At 45.3% G+C, this 21967-nt stretch overlaps 1 protein-coding gene across 1 annotated transcript; it reads left to right on the top strand.

Annotated features, from left to right (window-relative positions):
• Positions 1–1994: 1994 nt before the first annotated feature.
• On the top strand, positions 1995–12509 carry LOC117042737 (zinc finger and SCAN domain-containing protein 16-like). The gene is made up of 4 exons (XM_033142364.1): positions 1995–2025; positions 6692–7656; positions 9343–9469; positions 11903–12509. The coding sequence occupies exons 2-4, from the start codon at positions 6907–6909 to the stop codon at positions 12466–12468; spliced, it is 1443 nt and encodes a 480-aa protein (XP_032998255.1). The 5' UTR covers positions 1995–2025; positions 6692–6906; the 3' UTR covers positions 12469–12509.
• Positions 12510–21967: the final 9458 nt, after the last annotated feature.

Raw genomic sequence — 21967 nt, 5'->3', positions numbered from 1 at the left:
TGCACGCACATACATAAAAGCAATTATTTTTTAAACTATAAACTGCAACATTAAAATATTAAAACATCAGGTGCCTTTTACAGCAGTCTAACATGCAGAAATTCAACAGGGCAAGCTTTCACCAAGAGCCAGGTTCAGATCTTTCCTCTGCCACGAAACTCAAGGAGTGAGCTCACTCACTCACTGTCATCCTAGCCAACCTTGCAGGGCCGTTGTGAGGATTAAGGCAGCAGGGCGGGGGCAGAAGAACGATGCATGATGTCTTGAACTCCTTGGAAGAAAAGCAGGATATAAATCTAGTGATTATTTTTTAATGTGTTAAAATAAAAATGATTGGCAGGGGAGTGGGGTGGGTGGGAGGGAAGAGTATTAAACCTGCTGAATGCCGCCCTGTTAAAACCACAGGAGCCCCGCCAGAGGGGGGAAAGTCTGCAGAATATTTCCTAAACCTTTTACAGTTGTTGTTCAGTCGTGTCCGACTCTTCGTGACCCCATGGACCAGAGCACGCCAGGCACTCCTGTCTTCCACTGTCTCCTGCACTTTGGTAGCTTCGAGAACACTGTCCAACCATCTCGTCCTCTGTCGTCCCCTTCTCCTTGTGCCCTCCATCTTTCCCAACATCAGGGTCGTTTCCAGGGAGTCTTCTCTTCTCATGAGGTGGCCAAAGTACTGGAGCCTCAACTTCAGGATCTGTCCTTCTAGTGAGCACTCAGGGCTGATTTCCTTCAGAATGGATAGGTTTGATCTTCTTGCAGTCCATGGGACTCTCAAGAGTCTCCTCCAGCACCATAATTCAAAAGCATCAATTTTTGGCGGGGTATTGGGTTGCTGTTTTTATTTTTATTACCGTAGGTATTTTCTGGTTTTATATCTTGATTTTATTCTGCGAACCGCCCTGAAACCCCCGGGTATATGGCGGTATATAAATTCAAACAATCAATAAACAACCAAACAGAAAACCCCCCAAATATCTGTGATCAGCCTTCTTTATGGTCCAGCTCTCACTTCCGTACATTACTACTGGGAAAACCATAGCTTTAACTATACGGACCTTTGTTGGCAAGGTGATGTCTCTGCTTTTTAAGATGCTGTCTAGGTTTGTCATTGCTTTCCTCCCAAGAAGCAGGCGTCTTTTAATTTCGTGACTGCTGTCACCATCTGCAGTGATCATGGAGCCCAAGAAAGCAAAATCTCTCACTGCCTCCATTTCTTCCCCTTCTATTTCCCAGGAGGTGATGGGACCAGTGGCCATGATCTTAGTTTTTTTTATGTTGAGCTGCAGACCATATTTTGCACTCTCCTCTTTCACCCTCATTAAAAGGTTGCTTCATTCCTCCTCACTTTCTGCCATCAAGGTTGTGTCATCAGCATATCTGAGGTTGTTGATATTTTTTCCGGCAATCTTAATTCTGGTTTGGGATTCATCCAGCCCAGCCTTTCGCATGATGAATTCTGCATATAAGTTAAATAAGCAGGGAGACAATATACAGCCTTGTTGTACTCCTTTCCCAATTTTGAACCAATCAGTTAACCAATCAGTCAAACATTTTACAGTACTTGTCTCCTATTATCATGCAAACCAGCTCCCATTTCCTTTCAGCAGCTTTGCCAGGGTCACGGGTCTCTGGTTCCTTAAAAACTCCAGCTGCATATTTGGATATGGGAAGGAGAGCATTTTTATCAAAGCTGCTGCTTTTCAAGTTTGATATATAGGAATATTTCAAATTGGCTGCATGTAAACCGCTGAGATTCTTCCTTTGTTTTATGAACAAGCGGTATACAAATCTTGTTGAATAGATAAGATTCCCTCTTTCCTTAAGCCTCCCCCCCCCCCTTTCTGGGAGGTCCTAAAAAGGGTTAAATCTGGGAGATGCCCAGCCACAAAATTTCCCCAGGTTTTGGTTTTTTTTAATGTGAAAAGAGGGCGGGGTTGGTGGGAGGGGCCAACCTGCTGAAGGAGCCCCACCCTGTCTGGTCTCATTCATTCCAGCAAACAGCGTGTTGGAGAGCGGCTGGAAGCGGTGGTAAGTTTGAACCCATTATCTGGGACTGGGTGGAAGCTGGGCCCTTGGAACGCCCTGCCACTATATATATATCTATATAGGCTCCATCCTTGAGATCAACCTTCCCCAACCTGGTGCATTCCAAATGGGGATTTTTGCACTGACCTGCGACTGCCTTTTTAAGCTTCTAGTCCTCAGGGTTCCGAAAGAAAAGCAGCTTAAAGTGGAACGAAGGAATAAGGAATAATAGCAATAACAACGTCTAGCTCAGTATTGCGCAGACCTTCTGCATGCGAAGCAGCTGCTCTGCCGCTATGCCAGGGCGCATTTCCCCAGACCAAAGCAACTGGAAGTCTCCAGATGGGGGAAAGGTGTTGTAAATTGTGCCTTTTTACAAGTGAAACCAGGTTGGCATGTGTTGTGCGTGAGGTCAGATTCCCTAGGCAAGGTGGCAATGGTTGAATAGATAGAGCCTCCATTGCCAGACACAGTCTACCTCTAAATCCAGTTTCTAGAAAGGGGTGTGAGCAGCGCTGGCTAGCTCTTATTCCTCCCTCCGGAGAAGAAATTGTATTCCTGGATGAGATGGCTGCGGGTTGTTTTCAGTGCTAGTCCTACTCAAGAGTAGGCCTATTGAAATGAATTGACCTAGGTTGGAGGGTTTTGGTGGGTTTTCTTTTTTTGGGTATTTCTGTGAAGAGTTTCAAAACAAACATTAACAGAGAAACCAATGGTGCAATGGCCGTTGTTAACTGTGCTGTTATCCAAAGGATCAGTGATTTAAATGGACAAGTAATGAAACACGGCTATACACTCAATTCGGTCTACTCTTGAGTAGGACCGGCACTGAATCCTGTCCTGGGTTTCCCCTCCTTTTAGTCTGACCCAAAATGATAATCCTCATTCTTATCCATCAGTTCTGCAATCCTCTCTGTTCTCTTCAGCTGAATTTTTAATTTCTGTTGCTTTCATTTTCTTATTTAAAAAAAAGTATTTTAAAGTTTACTATTAATAGTTAAATGCTTTTTTAAAAGTAACTATCTGGACAGCAGCTTTGAAAACCTTATAGAAAAGTGGTGTGTAAATTTAGTAATGATTTGATGGCTTGCATCGTTATTAATAATTGCCTGACCGTCACCGTAAAGTCCCAGGTAGGGTTGCAACTAAAAAACAATATTGACACATAAGAGCAAATAAAACAGGGTTAAAAAAATTATTTATTGCATTTATATATTGTTTATATCCTTCCTTTGTGCTCACAGATATTTGGGTTTTGTTTGTTTGTTGATTAAATTTATATACCAGGGGTTTCAGGGCGGTTCACAGAATAAAATCAAGATATAAAACCAGAAAATACCTAACAAAAATAAAAATAAAAACAGCTACCAAATCCCCCCAAAAAAATACATTTTAAAAGGGCATAGGACGTTGTTGTTGTTTTGTAATGTGTTTTGAAAAGTGGCATGCTTATATGATAAACGTGTGTTAAGCAACATTTTTTTAGTAAAAAAATTGCACATTGTTTCATTGTAAAAAAAAAAACAACCCTCAAAGCAGTAATAAGAAATTTATATACAGGTGAAACTCGAAAAATTAGAATATCGTGGAAAGGTTCATTTCTTTCAGTAATTCAACTTAAAAGGTGAAACTAATTTATGAGATAGACTCATGACATGCAAAGCGAGATATGTCAAGCCTTTATTTGTTATAATTGTGATGATTATGGCGTACAACTGATGAAACCCCCAAATGAACAATCTCAACTTGGGGGTTTTCATCAGCTGTACGCCATAATCATCTCAATTATAACAAATAAAGGCTTGACATATCTCGCTTTGCATGTCATGAGCCTATCTCACATATTAAACTCCAGTAGCTAATGAAAACAATTGCTTACATAAATGGACTTTTCCATGATATTCTAATTTTTCGAGTTTCACCTGTATACCACCCTTCATCGAAAGATCTCGCTGTTGCCTTTTTAAAGCTTAGAATCATAGAGTTGGAAAGAGACCACAAGGGCCATCCAGTCCAACCCCCTGCCAAGTAGGAAACGCCATCTTTTCATCCTTTCTTCAAATTTATTTTAAAAAATCAGTTAAATCCTAAGCAGTAAAGGCAGCAGGGATTTCTTTCTCTTTTCTTTTTTTTAAACTCACCTGTGCTACTACAGCTATTTCCATGTCAACACCTGGCCTGAAGAGACTGCCTTTGTGTCAATCCTGGCTGGGACAATGGCAGTGTACTTGAGACAAAAGATTGCCCTCCCAAATCTCTTTAAAGCAAAGTGATAAAATGGGATTTGCCAATCTCTGCCCCTGAGGCACTTTCCATTCCTGAAAGGGCTCAGAGCAGTTTTTCCTCAATCTCTGGCTAGCCAACATCTGCCTTAAAAAACAACACAGGAAGTCGGACCCTGGTGGGGGTGGGCACTAGCCTTAATGGTTTTAAAAGGTGGAGGGGGCATGGAAAATGAGGTGGGAAGTAAATAAAACAAAAGAAAAAAAATATGTATTGAAATTCTATGTGAATTTGTGGGAATTTAATTATATATATATTTAAAAAAACAAGTGTGTGTGTGTGTGTGTTATCGCTATGAACAGAACCCTAAATGGCAATTTTTAGGCAATATTTTAAATGCCCTGATTCTAATCTATATATTTTAAATGCTGCTGTATATGCGTTTATGGTATTTGTTGTGCAAATTTTAATGTATTTTGTATTGTTGATTTAGTGAGTTGGTCTGTGACCGTAAAAATAAATTCAAATTCAAAATTTAAAACATTATCATACCACTTTAAACACTCATAGTTCCCTCCCCCCCCAAAAAAAAATCCTGGGGAACTGTAGTTTAAGAGTGCTGAGAGCTGCTAGGAGACACATGCATCCATTCCTCTCGGAGAGCTACAATTCCCAGAGTGGTTTAACGATGAATCCCTCTTCCCAGAGAACTCTGGGAATTGAGGGGAACAGGGGTGTCTCCTGACATCTCTAGGCACCTTTCACATACTACAGTTCCCAGAGTTATGTCGGTGAAACCTGGACTGTTTAAAGAGGAATGATGCTGCTTCGAACGCGCAGTGCTTAGGAGCAAACTCCTAGGGGCTTTGGGGGCTCCGGCCTCACCCCCAATATAATATTTGAGGGGGCCAGCCTCCCCCCCAGAATTGATGGGCATTGCCATTCGAATGGTGTGCGTGCACCATGTCATATGATCAATTATGTGGGGCGAGCCTTAACCGGCCGCCCAATATTTCATTCAAATTGCCACCCCCCCCTCCCGGGTGTAGTGCAAATGGGGCCTAAATGTTTGAGGCTCAATGGTGGCTTTTGTTTAAATGTGGAAGTTTTAAAACCAGGTTTAACAGGAACAATCCTGACGACAACAACAAGATCAGGGTTGTTATGGAAATTATGTTTTATATGTTTCAATAATGTTAAAGTAAATAAAAAAATTTAAAATAAAAGTAACAGGAAGGGTATCTGGAAGCAAGGTATAGGGGCAAGGAGTTGGAACACCTCTGGCCCTCTGCACGTTGTTGGCTGAACTGCAACCTTCTGGGGGCCACATAGATGGGGCCAGGGGCCACAGCTGACAAAGTCACCGGTGTGTCAGTTTTTCCTCAGTATAGCATGTTAATTTTCGCAGAGATGTTTAAAAAGGGTGCTAAGCGGGGGTCTCCCTGTTTTCATCAGAGAAATGTTGGAGGGTATGCAGGCTTGGGGAGAGTTTCCCAAGGGCCGTGTAGAGGGGCTTGGAGGGCCACATTTTGTCCCTGGGCTGAGCAATACAGGAAGTTGCCTCATACTGAGACAGAACCTTTGACCACCACATTATTGTCTACACCAGGGTTTCCCAAACTTGGATCTCCTGCTGTGTGTTTTTGTTTGGACTACAGCTCCTATCATCTCTAGCTAGCAAGACCAGTAGTCATGGATGATGGGAACCGTAGTCCGAAAACAGTGGGAGACCCAAGTTTGGGAAGCACTGGCCTCCACTGAATGGCAGTGGCCCTTGGGATGTCAAGCAGGGGAAATTCTCAGCCCTGGGTGCTCTTGTCGCTGAGCTCAGTCCCATCTCCAGAAGCTGCCTTATCCCAAATCAGCTTTAGTCAGTCTATTTCAGTTCTGTCTACCCTGGTTGGCAGTACTTTAGGCAGGGGCTTTTCCTGGCCCATCCTGGAATTGAACCTAGGAACTGTAGAACGCAAAGCAGGTGCTCTACCATTGAGGTTACAGCTCATTACCTAGGTCATAAAACTGCAGAGTTGGAAGGGACCCAAGGGTCATCTAGTCCAACCCCCTGCAATGCAGGAATCTCAGTTGAGGCATCCATGACAGATGGCCCTCCAACCTCCGCTTAAAAACCTCCAAGGAAGGGCAAAGGAGTAAGTAAGACAGCTTCTTGTATTCCCTGCAGAAGTTTTTAATTTGTAGCAATTTAGCTGTGCATCTCTTGGCCCAGCCAAGTGTAAGCAGTAGCAAAAGACTTTGCAAAGAGAGTGTGAGAAGCTTCTCTCTCTCTCTCTCTCTCTCTCTCTCTCTCTCTCTCTCAAGTTTTGCCTTTTCCAGATCTGTCAGCAAGGTTCAGCGTGAAATTTCCTAGCGCTCTGAAGACCTGGGAAGTGGCTGTTGGCACGTGGGTTTCTGTTCCTTCTGACATCCCTGTTTTGCGTTCTCTTTTCAGCAAAGGAGCCTTTGAAAAGAAAAAAGTTGCTTGCAAGCTCTCCCGGTTCCCTGGCGACAAAATTTCAGGCCGCGAAACCCTTGCACGGCTTTTCGAGTCTTGCCCAGGGAGTCCTGTTGTGTCGGGAGCAGCTGCACAAGGATAGGGCCAGAAGCTGCCATTTTTTTGCCATTCGTTTGTCGCGAGCTTCGGTACTTCCAGCAGGCAAAGCTAAAATGGCCGCCACACGACGCTGGAGGGCCGAAGCTGAGCGCACCCGGCTCCGGCAGGACCCCGAAGGTCTCGAATTGGGGGCCGGCGAGGCAGGAACCCTCGAAAGCCCCTCGGCAAGCCTTTCCGCAGATGCCGGGGGACGTGCGGTACGCCAAGAGAGCCACCCGAGAGCGGAGGGCAGCGGTCACTATCAGTGGGAGACCGAGTTCCAAGAGTTTCTAGAAGGTTCCGTCTGGGAGGAGCAGACCCCGGAGGAGCTGGCCCCGCGGGCCGACACCCGGGCCTTCCTGGCCTCCTTTGAGCAGGTGGCCGTGGCCTGCCACTGGCCCAGGAGGGAGTGGGTGACCCGGCTGCTGCCGGCCCTGGGCGAGGAAGCGGACAAGGCCTTCGTCAGCCTGGACGCCAAGGACCGCGGAGACTTCCAGAAGGTCAAGGCGGCCATCTTGAGGCGCGAGGCCCTGGCACGCGAGAAGAAGCACCAGGAGTTCCGCCGCTTCTGCTACCAGGAGGCCAACGGGCCCCGGGAAGTCCTTGCACGACTCCAGGAGCTGTGCCAGCAGTGGCTGAACACGGAGAGGAGCAGCAAGGAGCAGATCCTGGAGGCCTTGCTCCTGGAGCAGTTCCTCAACGTCCTGCCCAAGGAAATGCACCACTGGGTCAAGGAACGGGTGCCGGAGAGCTGCTTGCAGGCCGTGGCTCTGGCGGAAGATTTCCTGAGGAGGTTGCAAGCGGCCGAAAAGGGGGAAGAACCGGTAAGGGCGTTGCATTCCTTCCCTACCCCCCCACCCCACCCCCCAGGCTTGCAAGCAGCTGCTAACCAGCAAATGGTTGCAAATGCCAAACATCCCAGCAATGCAAGCAACCAAAAGCCAGTGCCTTCAACTTCGCTGTTTCTTTTTTGGCGAGATAGAAGGAAGCGCTAGGGTCATCTAGCTGAACCCTGTGCAGTGCAGGATTATTATTATTATTATTATTATTATGTCTATTATTATTATTATTATTATTATTATTATTATTTGTACCCCGCCCATCTGGCTGGATTTCCCCGGCCACTCTGGGCGGCTTCCAACAAAAATCAGATACAAAAATATCACACATTAAAAACTTCCCTGAAAAGGGCTGCCTTCAGGTATTTTCTGAATGTCAGGTAGTTGTTTATTCCCTTGACCTCTGATGGGAGGGCGTTCCACAGGGTGGGCGCCACTGCCGAGAAGGCCCTCTGCCTGGTTCCCTGTAGCTTTGCTTCTCGCAGTGAGGGAACCGCCAGAAGGCCCTCGGTGCTGGATCTCAGTGTCCGGGCTGAATGATGGGGGTGGAGACGCTTCTTCAGGTATACAGGACTGAGGCCGTTTAGGGCTTTAAAGGTCAACACCAACACTTTGAATTGTGCTCGGAAACGTACTGGGAGCCAATGTAGATCTCTCAGGACCGGTGTTATGTGGTCCCGGCAGCCACTCCCAGTCACCAGTCTAGCTGCCGCATTCTGGATTGATTGCAGTTTCCGGGTCACCTTCAAAGGTAGCCCCACATAGAGCACATTGCAGTAGTCCAAGCGGGAGATAACCAGAGCATGCACCACTCTGGTGAGACAGTCCGCGGGCAGGTAGGGTCTCAGCCTGCGTACCAGATGGAGCTGGTAGACAGCCGCCCTGGACACAGAATGAACCTGTGCCTCCATGGACAGCTGTGAGTCCAAAATGACTCCCAGGCTGCGTACCTGGTCCTTCAGGGGCACAGTTACCCCATTCAGGACCAGGGAGTCCCCCACACCTGCCCTCCTCCTGTCCCCCAAAAACAGTACTTCTGTCTTGTCAACCCCAAATGGGGTTGGGACACAACCCCAAATTTCCAGTGCAAGCCGAGCGAGCCTCTGGAGCATGCAGCAGCAGCAGCACCCCGCCCCAGTGCCTTACCTAAAGAGCTGCTTCTAGTTTATTATTATTCTATGTTTCTCCTCTTTCCCCTGGCAACAGCCCTGTGAGGTAGCTCAGGCTTGAGAGAATGGTGACTGGGCCCAAGGTCACCCGGTGCCTTTCGTGGCTGAGTGGGGAATTCAAACCCCGATCTCTCGGGTCATAAGCCAGCACTCGATAACCATTGCGCCACACTGGTGACTTGAGCACTTTTGCCTTCTGTTCCTTTTCCTCCGCTCCTCAGTGGTCTCCCTCTTTCTGCTCTTCGAGAGCCAGTGTGGTTAAGAGCGGTAGACTCGTAATCTGGGGAACCGAGTTCGTGTCTCCCCTCCTCCACATGCAGCTGCTGGGTGACCTTGGGCTAGTCACACTTCTCTGAAGTCTCTCAGCCCCACTCACCTCACAGAGTGTTTGTTGTGGGGGAGGAAGGGAAAGGAGAATGTGAGCCGCTTTGAGACTCCTTCGGGTAGTGATAAAGCAGGATATCAAATCCAAACTCTTCTTCTTCTTCATTTTTTCCCCCAGGAGCAGGAAGAGGCTGCAGATCTTCGCAAGAAGCAGGACGTTCCGCTGGAAACCGTGCCACTGCAAACTTGGGCTAAGAGGGAGGCCCATGGGGAGCCCAGTTCATCATCACTCAAGACTTACACAGGTAAGCAGGGGTCTTAGTTTTGCCTGGAATTAGTGGTGGGAAGATCGGGATCCCTGGCTCCAAAGAGATCCAGTGTGGAGCAGTGTTGTTGTTGTCTTTTTTTAAATTTTTTAAAATATAATTCATTATTGGTTAAAATCACAAAAACATATAAATATACATCACATACATATTCATCACAAACAATTTATATCCTTTAGTAAAAATGTTTACAAACTTAATTACTATCCGCAAACTCACACACACACACACATTCGAACAGCTTCCAATTCTCCTCACTGCATTTTATATTATTATATTAGTATAGTGTACAGTTATATATTTCCATTTGTTACTCAAATTTTTCTTCTTATCTCCTTTTCTTTATATAATCATATGAAGGTTCAATCTACATCTGCCATTAGGATTCCGTTTATACCATTACTCACTAAATATTCTTTAAATATCCTCCATTCTTCCCACACCGTTTGAATCATTTGTTGTTGTTGTCTTAATCAATTTTATTAAAGGTTTTCAACATACGCTATAATAATAATAATAATAATAATAATAATAATAATAATAATAATAATTATTATTATTATTATTATTATTAATTATTATTATTCCCCAGCCACTCTGGGTGGCTTCCGATAAAATATTAAAATGCAATAATCCATCAAACATTAAAAGCTTCCCTAAGCAGGGCTGCCTTCAGATGTCTTCTAAAAGTCTAAAAGCCAAACAAAGCCAATAGAGAGCAAAATAATAAAAAGGAAAAAAGGATAGACACCCACTCACAAACAAAATTTTAAATTCTATCAACCAGCTGTAAGGCATATGTTGCAGCCAGCTTGTGTTAAGATTTTCTGTTTCAGATAAAGAGGAGGGTATTAATTGGTGCGTGTAGTTAACACATAACGTTTTTGACAGGAAATGACCTAGAGACAACCACCTGATCTTTATAAAAACTACTGTTTATTGGTGTTTGTGTTTAGTTTTTTTCCTCTTCTCCCCTCGTCCCTTTTTTCCTTTTGTGCCCTGTCGTTTCAGATGGTATGCTTGTGGGTCATGTCACAATTGATTGTATGTATGCAAGGCACTCGGGGAGTATTTTTGAGTGGGTTAAAAATGCTCTAAATAAATCTCTTTTGGCTCTGGCCCTAACCACTACTCACATTTGGCCCTCAAATGGTTGCCCAGAAGGCAGTGTGGCCCCCGGGGCTTAAAAAGGTTCCCCATCCATACTTAAAGGAAGGTCCTAGTTCTGAATGAAAGGTTTAATAGGGCCCTCCCAGCTTTTGCCGCTCTTCTCCAACTGCACCCTTTCAAGGAAGGAGATTCCGACTAAACAGAGGGAAAAACTTTTTGACAGGAAGAGCCATTTGACCGCCGAACGGTCCCCCTCAGGAGGTGGCGGCCTCTCCTTCCTTGGAGGTTTTTAAGCAGAGGTTGAATGGCCATCTGTTATGGATGCTGCAATGCGCTCTGCGTGGAGCTGGTGACCCCGAAACTACAACTAATCCAGAATGCAGCAGCTAGACTGGTGACTGGGAGCGGCCGCCGAGACCACATAACACCGGTCTTGAAAGACCTACATTGGCTCCCAGCACGTTTCCGAGCACAATTCAAAGTGTTGGTGCTGACTTTTAAAGCCCCAAATGACCTTGGTCCATTATACGTGAAGTTATAACATTATAATTCCCTGCAAGAAGTGAGGTAACAGGGAACCAGGCAGAGGGCCTTCTCGGTGGTGGCGCCCGTCCTGTGGAACGCCCTCCCGGAAGATGTCAAGGAAATAAACAACTATCTGACTTTTAGAAGACATCTGAAGGCAGTCCTGTTTAGGGAAGTTTTTAATGTTTGATGTTTGGTCGTGTTTTTGATATTTTGTTGGGAGCCGCACAGAGTGGCTGGGGAAACCCAGCCAGATGGGCAGGGTATAAGTAATAAACTATTATTATTATTATTTTATTTTGTTTGATTGATTGATTGATTGATTGATTGCTGAGGTTCCTGCATTGCAGGGGTAGGACTAGGTGACTGTCAGGGTCCCTTCCTTTTTTTTTCTTCCTAAAAGATCGTTTATTTATCTTTTGTACATCATATAACAAAACTATACAGTATATATTTCGTAAACCAATAAGAAAAAAAATGTAACGTATACGTTCCATTAACAAATAAAAATAAAAACTTTGTAAACAAGAAAGAAAAACATCGATTGGTTTGGTTATTGTTCTTAATTGTTATCCAATCCCTAACTAATATTCAATTCTATTCCCTTATAAGTTTTTACCAGGGGATCTGTCATAATTTAAATTATATACACCAAACATAACATATTATATCATTTGAGAAAACATATGTAAAACGTCATAAGGAGAAAAAAGGAAAGAAAAGATAGGGTCAGGGTCCCTTCCAACTCCATGATTCTACACTTTGTCTTTCTGGTAGGTTACGGGCAAGCCGCCGTGGGAAGGAAGAAGAAGACCTTCCAGTGGGGCCGCTACGGGGAAGTGAAGCTGCGAGCCCGGTTTCCCGGAAAAGCAAACGCAGCCCTCCCCTCCCGCTGGAAGCAGGCCGGGGGTGCCCAGGAGCATCGCCGCTCGGATAGGCTGAAGCGAAGCCAGTTGCTAAACCTGGCCGAGGCCCCTCCCTCCCCGCCGCCTCCTCCTCCTCCATCTCCCCCTCCTCGGGATGTCAAGCCGAAGCTCAAGAAGCCTCCCTCCCCTCCAGACGCCCCGCCCAAGAGCCAGATCAAGATGTGCCCCGAATGCGGCCGGGGATTCAACGGCTTGGCCACCTTCAACCGCCACCATATGCTGCACACCGGGGAGAAGCGGTACGAGTGCTGCTTCTGCAGCAAGGGCTTCTGCTGGCGCTCGGATCTGGTCCGGCACGAGTGCCAGCACACCGGGAAGAAGCCCCACGAGTGCCCCTTCTGCGGGGAGGGCTTCGACCGCAAGTGGCAGCGAGAGAAGCACGAGCTCATCCACACCAAGAGCAAGGCGAAGCTGTGAGCGAGCATGCGACTCGGCGGGAGGGAATTAGTGGGATTTTAGGAATAGGTGGTGGGAGCAGATAATGTTGCTGGGTTAAATCTCCCTGGGGCTGGCTTATTTAAGCCCAGGCAAATGTTAAAGTGATCTGCTTGCTCTGGGCAGCGGAACCGGAGAAGGGGGCTTCTTGTTGCCAACCCTGGCACCCTGAAGATGTTCTGGACCACAATTCCTGGTGGGATTTGTGGTCCAGAACATCCTTCCTCTTCTTGCCAACAAGGTGTGTCGTTTTTCTGACTCCCTGAATGCATCTGCTGGTTTCGGCAGCCTGTGTGTAGGAGGCAGCCATGCCCAAATGGATCAGGGGTGATCTAACCCGTCGTGTGGGGCCACCCCTGCCCCACCCCACCCCAGAAATCCAGCCACCACCCAGCCAAAGTGAGTTCTTTTCGAAATTTCTCTTAAAGCATGTGTTTCTTCTGCGTATAAACATCCTGTATCGCTTGGCAGGATGTCCCGCCCCTCTTGTTATGTTGCATTAGCCTGTTCTCAATTAGTGACCAAGCTTAGGCAATCGGGGTCTTTTTTTACACTGCTTTAAGCCCCTTGAATTTATGAAAGGAGTGGAGTGAGTTGGAAGGGAAGATCGAGCAAGGGAAACATTTTTGAATTTGAGGTTGGCGGTGGAGAAAGCGTAAGGTTTTATGGGGCACGTTGAGCTTTTTGCAAGCTAGAGTTAATTCTACTGTTCATGTTACACGTGTGTTTTAATTATCTGCATTCTGATGTTTCTGAGTAAGCTCTGCCATGTTAAACAAACCTTAGCGAGAAAAAATTAGGGGGAAAAAACACCTCTTGTCATGGGGGAGACATTCTATCTCTGTTTTTGTACTTGAGCTCTTCGCCCCCATCCAGGCACCATTAAAATTAAATTGGGATCCCGCCAGGGTTCCAAAATGGTACAACCCGTTCTACTACCTCCGGGACTATACCACTTCATTCTACTGTATGGATAAGCCATACCTTAGTCCCCCAAATTTAATAACTATCTTTACATTCTCTTCAACCCCCAGAAGGATGGTTTGGTCCCAGACTTGTTTAACACACTGGCATACCCCCATACAAAAGTGCTGTTTCTCATTTAATGGGCAACAGAGAGTTCAGCCACAGTGACAGTAACTCGGGAGTCACACACATTTCGAACTGGGCAAACAATGGTTTGCAGGAGCCCAGGCGTGGGGAAGCTTCAGCCCTGAAGACTCCTCTAATTCCCATCTTCCTCAGCCACCATGGCCAGAGGTTGGAGATCGGTTGTCTCACAGCATCCAGAGAGCAGCAAGTTCCCCCTTCTCAGTGTATGGAACCGTCTGCCTGATTTGAACCTAACAGTAAACTATGGTTTGGCCGAACCAGGAAGTGGGGGGGAGTAGGAGCAAATCAGCCTCAAACACACGTCACTGTGGTTTGCCTATTGATGTGTGAATCCAAATAATATCTGTCCCAGAAGCTGATCCTAATGTATTGTTCTCGTTCTCTCTCTCTCATTAGTCTACCATCATTGTGCCCATCTGTTTAAATGTTCAGTAATAGCCTAGCTTTTTTTCCCAAGCATCCTGCTAATTAAGTTGACTAGAAATGAGCCGAACAGCAGGTACCAGTTGCAAACCAATGAAACCATTTTAATTTTATTTTTTTTTTGTTCCCTTGTTAAGTGTCTACAGTTCTGAATGCCCGCGCCTTTATACTCCTGTCAAAACATGTTGAGGTTTTATATTTATAAAGTTTCTTATCTCAAGTTTTTTTGTAATCTTGAATAAAAAAAAAAAGTTTTGTGACAAGTTTGGAGCTTGTTATGTTTGGAGCTATTAAAAACTGGGTAGTTGCTCAATGGATCCTGTATGTTGTTCTTGACAACAAGGTGCTTGCCAGCCAGCCTTGCCCTATCCCAGAATACTCCATTCCATCTCTTCTCCCCCCTCCGCCCCCCCAAAAGTAGGTTGTATTCTGTCACCACTGAACACAACTGTGGGCTGTTTCCCTCGCCCACTAGTTAAGGGCTCCTCTTGCCAATAAGCTTTCAGGCACTTCTGCAAAACGTGACTGTTTCTCCAGGCCTTTTTCATGGTATATTGCCATTTTGGCTAAATAATGATTGGCACTCACCTGCTGAGGTTCAGAACTAGAGGGAATGTCACCGTTAATGATTAGAAACCTGAACAGCAGCCAGCATTCCGTACTGCCACACTTTATTGCAGCGTCTACTGAACATGATAGCTTACTTTTCTAAAAAAAAAATTGAATATCCCGGTTCAGAGGCAGTATACCCCTCCACCCCACCCCACCCAAAAATAATCTGGTGTTTAGTGTACAGCATAGGAGGGTTGTTGGCCTCACACCTTGCTTGGCTTCCCAGATTCCACTGGGGCTTAACTTGCAATTCGCCGTATGAAAGCAGGCTGAACATTTTCCTCTTGGTTTTTTGCCTACTTACTTTTGCAAGCCAAATGGTGAGAGAATCATAGGAAGCTGCCTTGTACCTGAGCCAGGCCATTGATCCATCTAACTCTCCTCAACAGGGGTATGGATGGGGTGGCACTCTGCACACGCTCAGGGGCACGTGGTGTGACATGCGCCATAATTTTGCAGAACATGGACTGGCAACCTTTAACAGGCAGTGTCAACAGACAGTGGGGTTTACTCCTTTTTTTTAACCAATTGATTTTTATTAGTTTCCCAAATGTTAAACAAATTAACAATTTAATTCAAATTTAACACCAATTTTTTTTTCAAAAAAATTGAGTTTCCGCCCTCCTCCAGGATTCTTATTTTCCCTCCCTCCTTTTCTGCTCTGAATTTCTTATACAAAAAAAAATAAAAAACAAAAAAAAATCCTTCCAGTAGCATCTAGAGACCAACTAAGTTTGTTCTTGGTATGAGCTTTCGTGTGCATGCACACTTCTTCAGATACCTACCTGTAACTTAATTTCTTACACTTTACAATCCATTCCTATTTCCATCGACTGCATGTGCAGTTCCTGTTTAGACATTTAACCTGACTATTTCCCCAGTTAATCAAATACAATTAATCTTCCTTTCTTGATCCATATAAATCATTAATCATAATTTTAAATCATATTTACCCCAATACGGCTTACTTATCCTGTCTTTGTACATTCACAATATTCTAGTTAATGCTCAGATTTTACGGACTCTGCTATTCTCTTTTCACGAAGCTGTGTTTTGTGACACCTTGGAGATTTACTTCTGAGTAAAATATGCAGAGGACTACATTGCAGCAAATTTGTAATTGCATCGCTGAGTGGAGTGCAGAGGGAAAATAAATTCCAAAAGGTGCAGACAGATTGCAAGGAAATGCAAAAGTCTCCTGAGACAGTTCAGATAAGAGTTGAACCCTATGCAGAATAAGCCCAAGTGTCCCTTTCACAGTTGGTAAATGGTGATAATGCAATCACCCTGGTCTTTGCTTTCTTGGTTAACGCCTGCAAGCCACCATTGTCTCTCTTCATTTGCAAATGAATAAAACGAGACTTCCTGATAAGTTTTAGTCCAGCAATTTGAAGCTGGAGCCTCCATTTGGAATTAATTTGTTACTATTGATTCAGTTTCTATCGCAGCCGTCCCAAACAAAACATCTAAAAGTCTCAAACTGTCCCCTACCCTATAAAAAATATTATTCAGAATAGTGGGTTGCATGAGCTGCCAAGAAGGATATTTTTTTCCACTCTAGCAACCAGGGGGTGACCAATCTCTCTCTCCCCATTTCTCAAAACTCATATTTTCCTTGTGTACGCAACATACATTTATAGCATATCCTTCTCACTCACCCCCCCCCGCGCCTATCCTAGGCATTGTAGTTTGTTAAGGGTACTGGGAATTGTAGCTCTGCAAACTACAACTCCCAGGATTTTTTGTGGGGAAGCCGTGTGATATGAAAGCAGGACATGTGTGCAGCTGCTGTCCTTATCCCTTCCTGAACCGAAGCGAAGCTCTTCCCTGAAATTCACACTAAGCTCCTAGCAGCAGGGGACTGTTTTGGTGTGTGTCAAGTTGGCTGGAGCACCTAAATCCCCTTCCTCTCCTCTGCTTCTCACACCCACTAAAGGCTGGTTCATCCAGCTCCCTCCTCCCCACTTCCTGACTTACAATCAGTCTAGAGGGGGGCACTGCCTGTCAGAGGAGTCCTAGCTCAGTTGGCAGAGCATGAGACTTAATCCCGAGGTCATGGGTTCGAGTCCCGCATTGGCTACCCTCCATAAGCCTCTGCGGAAGAGTTTTAAAAGGGCTTTCATAGAATCCTAGAGTTGGAAGAGACCACAAGGGCCATCCAGTCCAACCCCCTGCCAAGCAGGAAACACCACAAAGCATTCCTGACAGATGGCTGTCAAGCCTCCGCTTAAAGACCTCCAAAGAAGGAGACTCCACCACACTCCTTGGCAGCAAATTCCACTGTCGAGCAGCTCTTACTGTCAGGAAGTTCTTCCTAATGTTTAGGTGGAATCTTCTTTCTTGTAGTTTGAATCCATTGCCCCGTGTCCGCTTCTCTGGAGCAGCAGAAAACAACCTTTCACCCTCCTCTATATGACATCAGTTTATAGATTTGAACATGGCTATCATATCACCCCTTAACCTTCTCTTCTCCAGGCTAAACATACCCAGCTCCCTAAGCCGTTCCTCATAAGGCATTGTTTCCAGGCCTTTGACCATTTTGGTTGCCCTCTTCTGGACACGTTCCAGCTTGTCAGTATCCTTCTTGAACTGTGGTGCCCAGAACTGGACACAGCATTCCAGGTGAGGTCTGACCAGAGCAGAATACAGTGGTACTATTACTTCCCTTGATCTAGACGCTATACTCCTATTGATGCAGCCCAGAATTGCATTGGCTTTTTTTTTTATTTTTTTTTTTTATAAGAATTTATTGACATTTTTACTTATAACAACATACAACCTTAACCACACCTACATTTATACACATACAAAACAAATACAGTTACACATCTAATACAAAAATTGCCATGATTTTTCTTCTTAATTAGACATCTCACAAAAAAAAAAATTTTCTTTTTCCAATCTTGACAGTTGACTTCCCCTGCCTTTTCACCTTCGAGTTTATATCCATAATCTACTTTTTAACCTCTTCATTTAAAAAATTAAACTTAATTATATATATAAAGTAAAACATTCATCTTAATCTTCATCTTAATCTTAATCGTCTTAATCTATAAACTTAAACCACTTAAATTGACTTTATTTATACTACATCCTCATAAATCCTCACAAATCATCCTCATCAAATCTATCTCTTCTATCCTTTAAACTGCTGCTTATAACATAGAAACTTGAAATATCTCCTTTCATGTTCAAACAAATAATAAAACAAACTATTGTTGACAGTGTTCACCCTCCGATTTCAAAATACCATAACAGATTGCTTTAGATTTTACTTAATGCTTCACCCCACACCCCCTCTGTCCATTATTCTTCTCCTGATGGCATCAGCACTGAACTTCCTTGCAGCTTCCCTCTCCAAACGTCCACAGATCCGGGCACAGTCCAAAACTCTCCTTGCCGCGAGCTCCGAGGTATCCATCTCTTCCTCTCTCAGCTTCTCCGGTTCTTTGTAACATTCCTTTTCTTCTTGTAAATACCTTAATTCTCTGTCCCTGGCCCCCGAGCTCACACCTCGGGGACTGGATATAACAAATCTTGACATCGCCTTGGGGCTGCCACCCCCAAAGAACGAATTTCTTCTCCGAAGTAGCTCACTCATTTCTTTCCATCTTTCCATCCACCCTCTCAGCTCTTTGGCAAGACTTTCTTCCAAAGTGTCAAAAGTTTTGTAAGCCTCCTCTGTGGGCAGTTGGTTCCATTTCAGACCCCCACACAAGACTTTGACTTTTCTACAAAGTAATTCCACATTCAGGGCAGTGAGCCTTTGTTCATCTGTTAGTCCAGAGTTCAATACCAGTTCAAGGACGAAACCCAACATACTGGCAGAGGAGGAGGAAGTGGGTATCATATTTCTTCCCCTGTCTCTTTGTTCGTCGCCATTTTCCTAAGCTGGAGCGCAAACACTGCAACTTTATATGGAGATATTTTCCGCTAGTTAGCTTCCCAAGAAAAAAGTTTGCCAGTCTCATGTATCGATTTTAAATACTTTGTAACCAGTTCTGTGGCAGCAATCCCTCAAATTGGTTAATTTCTTAGGCTCGAAGGGAGGGAGGCAGGCTGCCTTTCTCCTTCCCCCCGGATCGTTCCAAAAACACGATTTCTGCCAAGATTATTTACTCACGACCACCGGGTTCCTTTAGCTCCATTCTTCACAGGTAGAACTTAGACGCTCACCGCGGGCTTTGCCGCCGCATTTACATCCCGGTTGGGGCATGTCCCCGTAAGCCCGGCTCCGTTGTCCCTTCACCCCCACTCCCCCTTTACAGGGGGGGCAAGGGAAGGGTTCGGAGCCTCCGCGGGCGCAGCCGGGGAGCCCAGGGTGCGGGACGCTCTTCCCGCACCCCAACCGGAGCCGCGCGCTGCGGTAGCGCGGCTCCTAACCCCCGGGATGGACAGGGCGCTTCGGACCCGAAGCAGCCCTCGACCACCCGGCGATTGCGTCGCCGCCGGAAGTCCTGCATTGGCTTTTTTAGCTGCTGCATCACACTGTTGACTCATGTCAAGTTGATGGTCTACCAAGACTCCTAGATCCTTTTCACATGTACTGCTCTCAAGCCAGGTGTCACCCATCCGGTGTCTGTTCCTTTCATTTTTTTTGCCCAAGTGTAGTACTTTACATTTCTCCCTGTTAAAATTCATCTTGTTTGCTTTGGCCCAGTTCTCTAATCTGTTAAGGTCATTTTGAAGTGTGATCCCGTCCTCTGTACGTACCGTATGTCGCGGCGTATAAGACGACTTTTTAATCCCAAAAAATCTTCTCTAAAAGTCGGGGGTCGTCTTGTACGCCGGCAACATCATGCGACGTGACCTGGAGTTCTGCCCCGCCACTGGCTGCGTGCGCGCGCCGACTCAGCGTGCCGTGCGTGCGCCGTCTAAGCCACCATGGAGCCTCTCCCCGGCGCTCCAGCCGCAACCGCTGCCTCAGCCGCCATGGAGCCCGGGCTGGGCGTGGGCAGCAAGCGCGGAGGCCTCCTGTGCAGCGACGGGGAGGTTTTTCCCGCTGCTCCCGCCGCCGCTGCCGCCGCCTCAACAGCCACGGAGGCCGTCCTGCGCTTGGGTGAGTATACCCCAAATTCTGTTTTTTATCATGAAAAGTTGGGGGGTCGTCTTATACGCCCAGTCGCCTTATACGCCGCGATATACGGTAGATATTTTACTGCATTTTTAATAACGATTTTTTTTAAAACCTCTGTATTGGGCGGCAGAATGGGAGTCAGATCACTGCATCCCCTGATGCTTGCTGCCCTTTTTGTTTGTTCAATAAAACCATGCACAGGAGGAATAAACGTCACGTCTAGGTCAGTCTTGCCTGTGCCCTAATCTAAGGACGACGCCTTTCTCCGTCGAGGGAGATAGACAGCTCCTTGAAAGAATAAACACCATTTGTTTGTTTGTCTGTTTTCATAAAAGGTATGCACCACTTGACTGTTAAAAACAAAAACTCAAAACGGTTCACAAAAAGAGAAAACAATACAACCAAAGGGAGGGGGGGAATTCCAGCCCTACTTTAAAACATAGGCTACCATTTATGGAAAGACAAAAATAGAGGTTCAAAGACAAAATGGAGGGCTACCTTCCATAAGCCTCTGTGGAAGAGTTTTAACAGGGATTTCTTGAAGAGAAGAGGGTGTATCGGACAGGCGAGGGAACCTGTGGGCCTCCAAAGGTGGCTGGACCCCTAGCAGCCACAGAGAGCGTTGCCCACTCGGCTGAAATTATTGACTATGGCCCCATCCTCATGATACATTTACAACAGTCTCACAACATTTTAATCCTGGGAACTGTAGTTTAAAGTACCACACTGCTTCCCCCAAAGAGCTGTGGGAACTGTAGTTTGTTAAGAGTGCTGGGTGTTGTTAGGAGGCCCCTCGCAGAGCTAGGATTCATCATCAACCCATCCCTCTTGCTGGGGAACTGTGGGAGTTGCAGTTCTGTAGGAGACATAGGGGTCTGCTAACTTCTCTCCGCACCCTTAACAAACTACAGTTCCCACAGCTCTTTGGGGAATCAGTGTGGTACTTTAAATCACCTTTTAGACCTGTAATTTTGTCTCTTGAAAAGACCGGCAAGAAAAGAGAGAATAAAACAGATAACTTTTTTATTTTTAAAAACAAAATTAAAGGATATTTTATTAGTCTAGCACAGGGGTGGGCCCGTGGACTACCACCTCCATCATCCCTTGCCATTGGCGATTTTCGTTAGGGCTGATGGGAGTCAAACAGGGAATTAGCCACCCCATCAGCGGAACTCCCTGCCACAAGACCTTAGACCTCCCTCCCCCAATTGGTGCCCTCCAGATATTGCTGGACTCCCAAGTCCCATCATCCCAGCCAATCGGCTGTGTTGGCTGGGGCTGATTGGAGTTGAGGTGGGGAGAAAAGCTGGCTGATGGTTCAGAGTGGTGGGAGCTTTAGTTCAACAGTATCTTGGGGTGGAGTGGCGCTCAAACATATTTTAAAACTGATTTAATCTGCTTATTTAATTAATTTAATGAACACTGCAGCTCTTGTGGGGAGGGGAAGATTAAAATCATGGGAAGGGGCGGTATCTTAAGATGCAGGCATCTGATGAAATGGTACATAAAAGCATCCGCTATCAAAAAGATTTAAATCTCGAAAGGTGCTGCAAAGTCTTTCCATTTTATGTAGGCCTTAGACAAAAACTGATAGCTCCACTCTTAGGCCACCTTAGCCTGGTAGATAGAGAAGGTCAGGTTTCGTTTTTGGTGAACAATTTTACTGGTACCACAACCTTTGAGGTGGCCAAGTTTCTTTTTTTGGCCCTTAAACGACGTAAGGTTAAAATCGATAGTATCGATATGGGTCTTTATGTATAATCTACTTTTAGTGTATGTTTTGGTGTAAACCCTTTCTGAGTTGTTTCAGGTGTTTTAAAATTTGTATGGATAATGATTGTGTTCTGACTGACGGTCGAATTGTTGTTGTTGTTGTTTCCTCGGAAAAGCATCAATTTCACTGCTAATCCATCTTTTAATAATTAGATTTCACAGTCAAGTCATCCAAACAACAATTTCATTGGGGTAGGGGGAAATCAGTGCTGATTCATCTGGTCATAACTTATTATTAAAATGACGCCAGGAAGTCCAATTCCTTTCCACCCCTTTCCCTTTCACATACTTTTTTCTTTTTGGTCCTCTAACCCTCCAAGCCACTTGGGTCTTTCTGCCGAAATCCCTCACCGAAGGCACTTCACAAGCACCCAGTGTTGCTTCCAGTCTTATAACCTTCCTGCAAGGTTTAGTTATTTGCTGCTATTTAACTGTTTACTCTTTTATTTTAATGGCTTGTTGAATACTGCTTTATTTGATAGA

Source organism: Lacerta agilis, chromosome 2 (assembly GCF_009819535.1).
Source record: "Lacerta agilis isolate rLacAgi1 chromosome 2, rLacAgi1.pri, whole genome shotgun sequence".
In the NCBI taxonomy this organism is placed as follows: Eukaryota; Metazoa; Chordata; class Lepidosauria; order Squamata; family Lacertidae; genus Lacerta; species Lacerta agilis.
The sequence above is the reverse complement of the archived record's forward strand: the minus strand, read 5'-3'. Positions and strand labels throughout refer to the sequence as shown.